We start from the raw sequence: 11234 nt of genomic DNA on the forward strand, positions 1-11234 counted from the left end.
GATCTTAAAAACATTTTTGCAACGGTTAAACTCCAGAATAAATAATGTCAAGTATGTATCATATGTTCTCTTTCACTGTCCAGCTTAACCATTCCATCAGCTTTCTTTGCCCCCCTGCATACCACCTTGCCCCCAGCCAGGATGACATTGCCCTTATCAGAGCTCAAGTTAGACATTTCAGCAGAACTTGACAGTTTTTAGCCTTCAGAGTCACATTATTGATTTGAAGTTCATGCTTAACAAATAGTGTCTCTTCTTTTTTAGTGTTTGTAGTGGACATCAGTAGATATCAACATGTATCCCTGTGGGGAGAAAAACAGTCACTGAAGTGCTATGAATTACAAAATGGAGGTGTGTTTTTGTTTGGTTGATTTTGTGGGTTTTTGTTTGTTTGTTTGTTTTTAAATTTCAACTCAATGTTGGCATTAAAAGTTAGAAAATCTACTAAAAACAGCCAAGCCTTGGAAGTACCAAGTTTTATTAAACTCTGTCCTTTGAACTTTGCAAAAGAGCCCCATCTTTCCCTGGGTGCCATCCCTTTGCACCATGCTAGCAACAGTCGGTACATCTAAAGATCATACACCCTACACAGGAAAGTTCATCTGAGCCTTGAGGCAACTAGACAATCTTCACAATTTGAGCCACTTAAGAATTAGCCATCTGATCTAAACTTATCCTTAAGGCTTCCCCCATCGTCAGCGCACACAGAGCAAGGAACCTGCAGAGAGCAGCCCATCACAGTCTAATACGGTTACCTATGAAAAGTGGGAAGAATTGTCTTTCTTCCTATTGACCATAGCCAATGAAGTGGAAACTATAAAAATAACTTTTAAACAGGAATCCCATTCATGTTGATATGGTGTAGTGATTCTCCTGTGTCCTCTCTCATTCCTAGTTACTGACGAGGAGACTGATTAGAGAAAGTTTTTTAGAGAAAGAAGTATTTTCTGAGAGCTCACTAACTGCTTTTCACTAACAGCCTCAGCCATTATCAACAATTATTAACAAAATCCAGTCATCCTAGGTGCACAAAATTGAATTCACGTCCCTCTCATATTTCAACTATTCCTGTTAAATTCAGCACGACTGCATGGATAGCGGTAACTCCACTTTGATTTGATTTGATTGGCCAAACTTGAATGAAATGTTAAAGGTAAACCTGTTTTCACACTCAATTTGAAAGGCTGAGAAAGCTGTGCATTTGATCACTCTGTGGTTATGTATTTAATGCACTTCTAGCTTTTCCTCTCAAAGAAAGATACATTTGTTTCTAATATTTTTAGAATTATTTAGAACATTATCATAGATCTAATTTTAAACCCCAATCTTTTTACTGCTTAACTAGCTCAAATCCAGCAAGTTTTTTGTACAGACAGAATGTGAATAAATGCCTAGCCAAAAAAAAAAACCAAAACACAAACCTTTTCATGAGTGTCAAAATCTCACCTGTGCAATTGTAATGTGAGGTCTCATCAAAGTAACATTGGCCAGATTGGGAAGAGGGAATCCTTTTGATAGTTTAGCTTAAAAAAAAAGACAGACAGAATCATTTAGGTATGCATTGGGAAGATAATAAATACCTGCCCTTCAACAACTCTGTTTGTCCAGATATTTCTAGGTCATTTACAACAATTAACCTCTTAGTCTTCACAAGCAATACTGGGAGGTAGGTATGGTGCTCATTTACCAACAGGGAAAAAGATTTACAGATACTTTTCTCTTGGCAGAGTGTTGCAGCCAAACCAAGGCATTTCATGTTCAACACATTACATACTCCGTGATCTGTTCCTAGTGACCTGGGGGACTGTTGATACAGCTCTAGCATCATTAGAACCTGTTCTCATTTGTATCCATTAATTAAAGGAAGGCGAAGTTCATCCCAGTACAGAGGGCTGGCACAAAGCTGTGTCTCCCTCAAGGGCCTCAAATAAGAATTATAAGAGGCAAAAGCCGTGTGCTGGTCTAATGAAGAGGAATACATTTCACACACAGTGGCCTCAGGCAGGTCTGCAGCCTAGAGAGACATGCTTCTCACTGATGCATCAGAGCCACCTTGAATGCGCTGAAGGCAGATGCACTGTGAGTTTCCAAGCCCTTTTTGCCCTTTTTGCTGAACAGTGCCAGTGAGAGGGCATACTTACACCCTTACAAATCAACTTCCCCCTTCCACTGCTTACTGGCTGATGGTCATTTTCCACTCAACTTAATGGGAACTGGAAACTTAAGCAGAAAGTCAGTAGAAGTTCCTAGAATCACCCACTCTGCTGGAAGCTTTTAGCTTATATCTTAGAAATATAGCTTACCATTAGCTAGTGGAATGACTTCAGTTTGTAAAATGTAAGACAGAATGTTCTCCAGAAGTGAGATCTGCCACAGACAAGAAAACTGAGTTAGCCATCACTTCCTGATGGAGGTAGAACTGTCATGCCCTAATCCTGGATGGAGTTAGTAGGCTCATGTTCAACTTTCAGCCCTTATTTGGCCCAAAAGAGTTGTAAGGTCAGGTGAACTTTGGATCTTAAGTCTTTGGAATGATGCAAAGGAAGTGAGATGCAAAATGCAAATGGATTTCATCATGCGTGGACAACATTTTTATTTAAAACAGTCTGTTTCCTTTATTAGTGAGATAATTTATCACCAATAGCAAAACAGGACCAGAATAGTTTTAATCCTTTCTCCTCAGCAACTCAGAACTGATTGATTGTGCTCAGAATTAAATGACTCTCTGCGGAGGCACAGTTTTCCCCTGTAAGCCTACAACTGCACTATTTCAGGCATCTGAGACTAGTATTTTGGCTTCAATTCCCTGCTGTAATTCTGAGCATCTGTGATGAGCACCACTGCACCACATGGAGTGCCTCTGCTTCAGTAGTGCCTGTGATCGCTTAGACAGCACACTGCTACGGTTCAGGTTACCACTGCGTGTTTCACCATTATGATTCAAGAGATCTCTCTGCTTACTGATGAAATATGATACACCAGTCAGTTGTATCATATCCATATAACCACAGAATATCTCATTTTCAGAGCACTAACTTGCCCCAAAGAACATACTTTTAAGTCCACAGCAGAGAGGTGGCTGCCAGAAGACAGGAAAAGAGCCATCCAGGAATGAAGCCAACTGATTTAGAAATACAAATAAAATTTAGCTGCTTACTCTTCAGCCTTGATATCACTGATATTCCTGGTTTGCATTTCCTGTGTGCTTAAACTATCTGCTTACCTCAAAAAAACCAACATTGGAGTGGGCGAGGGAGAACTGGAGCCTGAGGGAAAGAAGTGAAACAAGATGAGTCACTAGAAAGGATAAACACATGTTATTCTAGTCATGTGCAGTCACTGCTGCAGAGCTCCAGGCCTTAAGAAACATCTGTAGAGAGCCTTTGGAAGCAATATATTTCAGACAATGCATACTGCCTCATAGAGAAAGAGGTGGTTTTCTTAGGGCACTGCTGAGCATGCTTGCAAAAGCGTGTGCTAGAAGGGCTGTAGCCAGCAATGTGAGTGCGCTCCTCCCTCTGTGCTGTATTTTGGAAATCCTACTGACAATTGACTTTACCGGGGCTAGCATCAAGGACTTGAAGGCTCTCGGATATTTTGCAAGGATTTTGGTACATCTACATAGTGCTTTGATGTGAGCCTTACCGGGCCGTGAAGAAAACTGAGTACTGCTGCTGAAGGCTGTGTTGCTAATGTCTCTGTTTCCAAATTCAAATACTTACTCAGCACATGTTCAAGTATCCAAACATGTATTCAAAACACGATTTCTGAGTTTCCACAGAACCATCATCCCAGCTGTCAGCACACTAGATTTTTCTCTCTGAATGTTGCTGCAAAAAATGCTAACAGCACTATCCTCCTTAATTTCCTAACATCTTTGTGCCCTGATGAACTCTGCATATTTTTAACCCTACGACTGTCTTCCCAAGGGACTTGTGGGAAGCTGTGAGGTCCTGGTATACAGAGCTTCTCTCTATAAAATGTGATATGCTAAATGTCTAAATGCCCAAGCCTTTGGTCTCCAGCTTCTGACCCTTGGGAGCTGCAGTGCCTTAGCTGGAGAATCTCTGCTATAAGAATATCAGTGTAGGAGAACTGCAGGGGTCTGGATTCTTTACTGTCCTGGACCCCTCTTCCCTTTTCTAGTGGCACAGGTGGGCTAGAAAGCAGCTTGCCAACTGGAAAGGGATGGGGGAAGCTCTCAGATGATTCATGGTCATCATAACTGCCCTGCACACTTCATTTATCTAGCTCAGAGCGGGGAGTAGATGTCAGGAGCAGGGAAGTCCAATGAGACCACTGCCCTGCAGCAATCCAGAGCTGGTGGGCAATCCCTTGGGAACTGTGGCAGTTGTCACAGAGAAGCTTCCTGACTCCTCTAAACTGTCCAAATACAGCTCCATATAGAATTAGAGAATCTAATGCAGATGAACTCACCAGGAAAACATTAATTAAATTACGGTTATCTGATCATGTGCCTAAACAGCAAATGTTGGGATTGCTGACACTTCCAAATGGCTGGAAATCATAGAATAGTTTGGGTTGGAAGGGACCTTTAAAGGTCATCTAGTCCAAATCCTTTCCATCCCAGGTTGAATTACCTGTTCAAACATAGTGAGCCCATCAATTTCTGGTCAAATATATTCAGTGCAATGCTAGTGTTGGCTGCCTGCAGAAGAAGGAAACCATGGGTTACCAGATGCAAAAAAAATAGGACCCTTGCTGTGAATTAGTCACAAATACAGAAGTACAGTCTTCCCACTTATGTATGGAAGCTGTTTCACATAGATGCAACTTTCTCCTTAGCCTATGGCCCATGCAAGGCTGCACACAGTAAATGTCTGCTTATCTGAATAACACGAACAAGACATCAAATGTGGGTAATGAGATTTCACTTATCAAAGACATTTTCAGTTAAATGAACAAGTTGCCAGGAGACATGAAATGGGTATTTCATATCTGTAGGATATGAACATGGACATACCTGCAGAAATGTCATTCCAGAGAACAAAGCTTTGGTTAATCAGAGGCACTATGTGTTTGGATTTTTGTCCATCTATAGGAAAATGTTCTTTGCCATAGAAATGTCCTATAGGTTAAGTGAGGACACATAGGCACCACCTGTGACTAAAGGGAATTTGCATGTTTAAGTGCTAGAAATCTGGCACTCTGTTTCTTGTACAGAGTTTCAACAACCCCAAGTTAAAGGTCACCTTGTTTGTTGTACTTACTATGTTCATTGTGAACAACAACTGGGTGGTTGAGTCTGGCAGAACAGCAAACACCTCCATGGAGCCCTGAATCTCTGTTGTGAAGGAATCCTGCTCTAAGCTGATGATAGGTATTTCAGTAGCCTTTAGCTTCAACATCACTGGGTAGGGTGTAACTGAATATTTGGCTACCTGTAAGGTTCCAAGACAAAAAAAAAGACAGAAAAACACTCTTCTTGTCGAACAGAGCAGAATACTGCATTTACTCATTCTTGAAGTAATCACTTTTAAGTTGTTCCTTAAGATGAGGTTAAGGACAGTTGCTAACATAAGATTCTTTCAAGCAAGCAGGAAGTAGAAGTTTTCCATGGTGATGAATTAACAATCTTGGCCACATCAGGAATGCAGTGGAAAGTTCTTTCCACTCTAGGAACAGAGTTCTTCTGTATCACTTTGAGAAAAATTAAATACTCGTTTGTGAACACAGGAAAGGAATGGAACAGGTGTGTGACATTTAAGTCACACAATAAAAGAGCTCAGGAGTCATTCAGTTTGAGAGTTACCCATCTCATGAGACAGGTGGCTGCTCTGGACCATCCTCAGAGGAGCCTCACTCTGTCCATTGCCTGAAGAGCAAGCAGGCTCACCAATTTCATTACTTAGAACAGAGGAGGTGGAATATCAGCATCAGTGCTCCTGGCATTTTACGGAGAAGACCATATGATGACTGCCCTTGGAGATTTCTGAGGGAGGAACTTAATATCATCTGGGAAGCAAACAAAGATGTGAAGTTGTTCGAACCATGAGTCTGATTTCATCCAACCTTGGCATTCATGGCCCAGGGTCTCTTATGCTCATCTTTGGTTTCTTATTCTGTCTGAGAACACTGGTGGAAGCCATGCATGCTTATATGCTCTGTCCTGTTATATTCCACCTAATAATAAATGTAGAAACTCCACCTAAAATAAATGGAAATCCTGTGCATCTGCCCTGCCTATTCCATAGACGTACTGTTTCCTGCCCATCTGTTAGCTGTTTCCTGCATGTGGCCACTATAGTACCTGCCCAGGTGTTTACTGGATTCCTTTCTGCTGGTCAGTCACAGGCTAGCAGTGAAGCAAGGGCAATTATGCAGGTTTGGGCAGGAGAAAGGTGTTATTTCTGAGCTGAGGCCCTCTCACAAGTCTCTCAAAGCAGGACTCATGACTGGAAGTTTTTTCCTGCCTAGAGCTGGTTTTCGGTGGGAAGAGCTGTGGCTTGGGCACAGTGCCCAGAGTAAAGACTGATGTGCAAGATTACAGGCCAAGTTTGGTAACAGTGTACGTCGTTTGACTCATTGGAGGGGTGGGAGGTGACAAGGCCCATCCGCTCTGCTGTTCGGAGGCGTACACGTGCCCAGTTCTCCAGTGCCAGAGCCCTGCTGGCCCTACAAGCCTTTGGGATACACCAGTAGTGTGGTGTCTGACACCCACACCCGGTGGTTTCCTAAGAGTTTGTGGAAGTAATGATACTCACCTCAGGGATGATACTGCCAAATATCTCTGTGCTTATATTAAAATAGCTGCAAGTCTGGAGAAAAAAGAAAAAAGATAAAATGTTTACTGCATTTGACCTTCATGGTCAGCTTTTGTTTAAGTCCATTATTACTGACATTTCAATGAATTTTTGATTCTGTACCTTCTGTTCTCAGAAATATTCTTAAGGGACTAAGGATACTTAAAGCCGATTTCCAATAATGTGTGCCAGAATACTTTCTGGGAAAGCAAATGCTTAATATCATTATAGTTTGGGCTGCAATCTATAGGTTTTGGGACTTAGTGAACCTCCTGGAGACAGGCTAGCAGAGTCTGACAGCCTCCAAGCCACAGCTACTGTACTTTGACATATGCTTTGCTTCCATGGCCTCTGTAGTACTCTCAGTCTGTTAAGACCCCTCAGAAAACAGCCATGGAAGCTGCTAAATTCCTCAGAGTACACCCTTTGTCCATGTCAGAAAAGTCTATGCCTCAAAGTCTACAAAAACGTTCCTTTTTGTAGCAAAGTTGCCAGTATTTGGTACTTTGCTCAGTGGAACTTGGCATCCCTGGCTGTGGCCTGAGGCATCTATATAGAACATAAATAAAAGAACATAACAACACCCTAGTATTATGATCTACTGTCTCAGGGCTTTGCAAGCCAATTAGCAGCTTTATAGGGCCACATACTGACAACTGTCAAGTCAAAGCCTCGTCTTGGATGACCTGAGCCATTCTGACCCCATTCCTCCGTGTCCTACTCACCTCCTCTGCAATGGTGATGTTGAAAGCCCCTGCAGTGTAGTAAGCAAATGAGGAGGTCTGAAAGAAATACTCAGAGAAGGCAAGGTAGAGCATGGAGTCACTTTGGTCTGGGATAGTGAAGGGAGCTGCCATATAGGGAGGGCCAGTATAGTTTCCAGCTGGATAGACTATCCCCTGAAAGGTATTGACAGAGATAAAAAAACAACAGAGTCAAAATATGACTTTAATGTGACTGCAGACAGTTAATGCTACTTTCCTTTGCTCAGACGATTCATTTGGTATATAAATGAGTACATAGGCTTTGTAGTACACTCTGAAGCCTTGGTGCTTTCAAGCAGGTGGTGAAGACAAGTTGCAGAGATTGGACACCTTCGTAGATGACACCTGAGATCTATCTTTTGATATGCTGATCACCTACTGAAGACAGTCTACCACCTCAGAAAACTAAGCCTCTAAATTAAGGGTCTACTTATTGCATGAAGACTAAGGGTCCTTGTTGCAAAGCCTTACTTTCTCTTTTCCCCATGTCCAGGAATTTAAACCTGAGAACTGTTGCCTAGAGTTCATTCAATGGTCTCAATTACAGAATGGATCTCTAAAACCAGACGCCTTTCTAGGTCAAAATCAGCACCTCATTCTACCCAGAAGCAAGTGGATTACTTGTGCAGACAAAAGAATGCCTATGAGAGAAAGGAAAGTTATATTGGACAATCCTAAAAACACCTATGTTGTCTGATGCACTACCCATGATATTAGCCAAGGCTTGCAGATCTAATACTTCCAAATGCATCAGAATGAAACAAAAAGTTAAAACTAATTTAAAGTGAGGAGGTGACCTCCCCATTCCTCACTTGCTGAATTTAACAGCCACTTGCATTGTATTTTTCCCCCATGTTGCATTTTATGTGGGAGGTAGCTCTTGTAAACAGCCATGACATTACCTCTTTAGTCTACCTGAAGACTCTGCTTAAAATCTAGTTGCCACAATACCCAGAAGAGCTTGACAGCAGCTGTAGAGCTCGTGTGCTGAGACCAGCGTCTACCATGCTGACTGATACTGGCTTATTGTTCCTTTGTGTTCCCACCTCTCATTTCCTTGTTTTCTCTTGTTTCTACTTAATTTATAAGATCTTTGTGACAAGGCTGTCTTTGCATTCTCCCTTTGTAGAGCACCTAGTGCAAGGCATCTTAAACTTAATTAAGGATCTTAGATACTATGATGATGATAACTATCCTCAACAAAATCACCTTACACAGAATGACAGTCAAATAACTCTAATGAGGAACTAGTTTGATTTTAGTTTCAATACATAAGGAGATTTTTTTTCCTTTATTTGAAAGAAACTTTCAGGCCTTCAAACTCAGCAGCACTCCTTGGGCTCCCATGCTCAGGTGACTCCCAGGGTCATCTGTCTTCACATTCAAGGTGCCAGAGGCTTAATTCTTGCTCCTATAGTCTTGCTCTTTCTTTTCCTCTCTCATCTGACAGCAGACTCATCTAGTTAGTGCAATGTATAGAAATCTTCACCTGACTGACTGAACAAAGAAGTCCCAGATATTAATAAACAGCAAGAGAAGGGTAAAGTTGAATGCCTTTCCCTTTCTCTTTTTTCTTCTTTCTTGCTTAGTCAGCTTCTACTGCTCTCTATTTGCTATAACCAACTCAGCAATTAAAAAAATGTGGTTTTAAATAATTAATTTTACAACAGGATTGTTAAAAAATGATTACAATAACCAATGCAATAGAATTTTGAAATGTCTGTCTTCTCAGATACTGAATCCTAATGTTCAGAAAAGTAATCATGTTCATCTTAGAAAGTGGATCACACAATAATAAAAACCACAGCAATCTTGGCAAACAGCACTACAGGCAATTACCTTTAAGTCCAGGTCAATGAATGGTTGGAATACTGCTGGCAAGCTATTTAAGGAGTAGTCTACTTCGACCAAATCATCAATTGGCATTAGGACTGCAAGTGTGGTACATAAAACAAAATACCCAATATTACAAAAAGCACAGAAAGAATTTTATATACTCTTAAAACTAAGTCAGTTCCTGAAAGAGAATGACACAAGTTGTTCCAAAGGGCAAGGAAAAACACAACCAGGGACCTACTAACATGCATTCTGACCTAAGGCTTGATGTTTCTACTTGCACCTTCTTTAGTTTGTCTAATGTTTTCTCATTGTGAAAAAGTAAATCTGGACTAACCAAAAAAAAGGAAATGGCCATGCCAGTGCTTCAGGGCATAAGGAGGTGTTAGGATTTCTTGTTAAGCCTTTCTGAAAGCATCCGAGGTGCCTCTAACTTGCGAATACTTTCCCAGAAAAGGTGGGTGTCTGATTTGCTTAAGTACTTGTGTTTTGCACATGGTATCTGCCCAACACTTTAAGTGCCTTAAAGTCTTGCAAATCTAACCCAAAAAGGTTAAAGTGAGAAGTTTTTTTTACAAAGAAGCTTTTTCACTTTGCCGTTGGCAAGTCTGAAAAATTGACAAGTAAAACTTAAATTTCCAGGCAGTCTAGGGGAGCAGGCTTCAGCTTGTGAAGTGCTATGTGTGCTGGAGGATTCATGTGGGCATGGGAGGGAAAGGAAATCTGCCTTTGCATCGGTGCTGCGTGGCCTCTAAGCGGTGTTTCTGACAACAGGCGTGCCACGCTTCTCACAAGTTGAGAATCAAGCCCAAGTCCTTGGCTTCTCAGAAATATCCTTTGCTTGTCCAAGTACCACTCCCTTTATTTAACTGTGGTCCCGTAAGCAAGGGAGCAGACAGAATGTGGGGTCTGATATCTCACCTGGAGGCTTTGCTGACCAGCTGCTGTTAAGGAAACTGCAGAATTTCACTGAACAGGGGAGAGAAAGCAGAAGGAGAAGATGTCACTAATGACTCACCGTTCAGTGATCGGAGGTCTTCATCTATCAACCGGATCCCAGATCTGATGTTGGGACATGACTGTATAAAAGTACACTCAAGTTATGGCCTGATTAGCATGGACCTGTAAGCATCTCTCACCTGTGTGCTAGCAAATCTGTCTGCTTATGTGACACAGGTTGCAGCATTTGTCTGTCAAAACACCTAAACTAGCTTTTTCTTCAGCCATCTGGCTCCCCAAGGTTTCTACTTGGTGCACTGTAAGCGTATCCCAGGTCAGAGCTGCCTTTAGGCAGCAAAGTGAGAAGCTGCCAAAGGCAGCCTGGTGGGGGTGACAAACGCACAGCCTTAATAGTGCAAGGAGCCCGATCTCACACTGGTCTCACAGAAGAGATCCCTGTGCTGGTGCAGAATCACAGCCATCTCAAGCTCTGTCTCCTCTCAGGGGCCCTGGGTAGGCTGTCGTCAGAACTATTCGCCTCTTTGATATGAAGTTTAAATATGTCATACTATCAGGTGGTGTACTACAACATCTCTATGCAGCACCCAATATATGTTTTGTCTGCTGAGTATAAAAGTTACCCAAACCCCAGGATTCCTGTAGGTAACACAGGCAGAGGCTTATTTTGCATTGGAATGGGAAAATAACTACATTTTCCAGCCCTGCTGTTGCCTTGGTTGAACCTAGCTGTGGACTAGACAATATCTTGGCCACGAACTTGGCACTTTATCTGGAAGCATTTCTGTCTGGCAAAATGGTGACTGTGCTGATCAGACCAGAATAGAACTATATTATTTTTCTAGTTCTTCCTTTGCCAAGTTCACAGCACTGACTTGTGAAGGTCGTATTCCTTAAACCCCTCCCCTACACG

General features: G+C 41.9%; 1 protein-coding gene across 1 annotated transcript in view; it reads right to left on the reverse strand.

Moving 5' to 3' along the window:
* Positions 1 to 260: 260 nt before the first annotated feature.
* LOC104620938 (BPI fold-containing family C protein-like) overlaps positions 261 to 11234 on the reverse strand; it is a 14288-nt gene continuing 3314 nt past the window's right edge. The window contains exons 6-15 of the mRNA XM_010287301.1: positions 10383 to 10443; positions 9368 to 9459; positions 7490 to 7663; positions 6726 to 6779; positions 5232 to 5402; positions 4602 to 4669; positions 3224 to 3266; positions 2304 to 2367; positions 1447 to 1523; positions 261 to 302 (exon numbers count right to left, since the gene is read on the reverse strand). Coding sequence (XP_010285603.1) covers positions 261 to 302; positions 1447 to 1523; positions 2304 to 2367; positions 3224 to 3266; positions 4602 to 4669; positions 5232 to 5402; positions 6726 to 6779; positions 7490 to 7663; positions 9368 to 9459; positions 10383 to 10443 — 846 coding nt within the window. The remainder of the gene's footprint in view (positions 303 to 1446; positions 1524 to 2303; positions 2368 to 3223; positions 3267 to 4601; positions 4670 to 5231; positions 5403 to 6725; positions 6780 to 7489; positions 7664 to 9367; positions 9460 to 10382; positions 10444 to 11234) is intronic.

This window comes from Phaethon lepturus, unplaced genomic scaffold, assembly GCF_000687285.1.
Source record: "Phaethon lepturus isolate BGI_N335 unplaced genomic scaffold, ASM68728v1 scaffold13185, whole genome shotgun sequence".
Lineage (NCBI taxonomy): Eukaryota > Metazoa > Chordata > Aves > Phaethontiformes > Phaethontidae > Phaethon > Phaethon lepturus.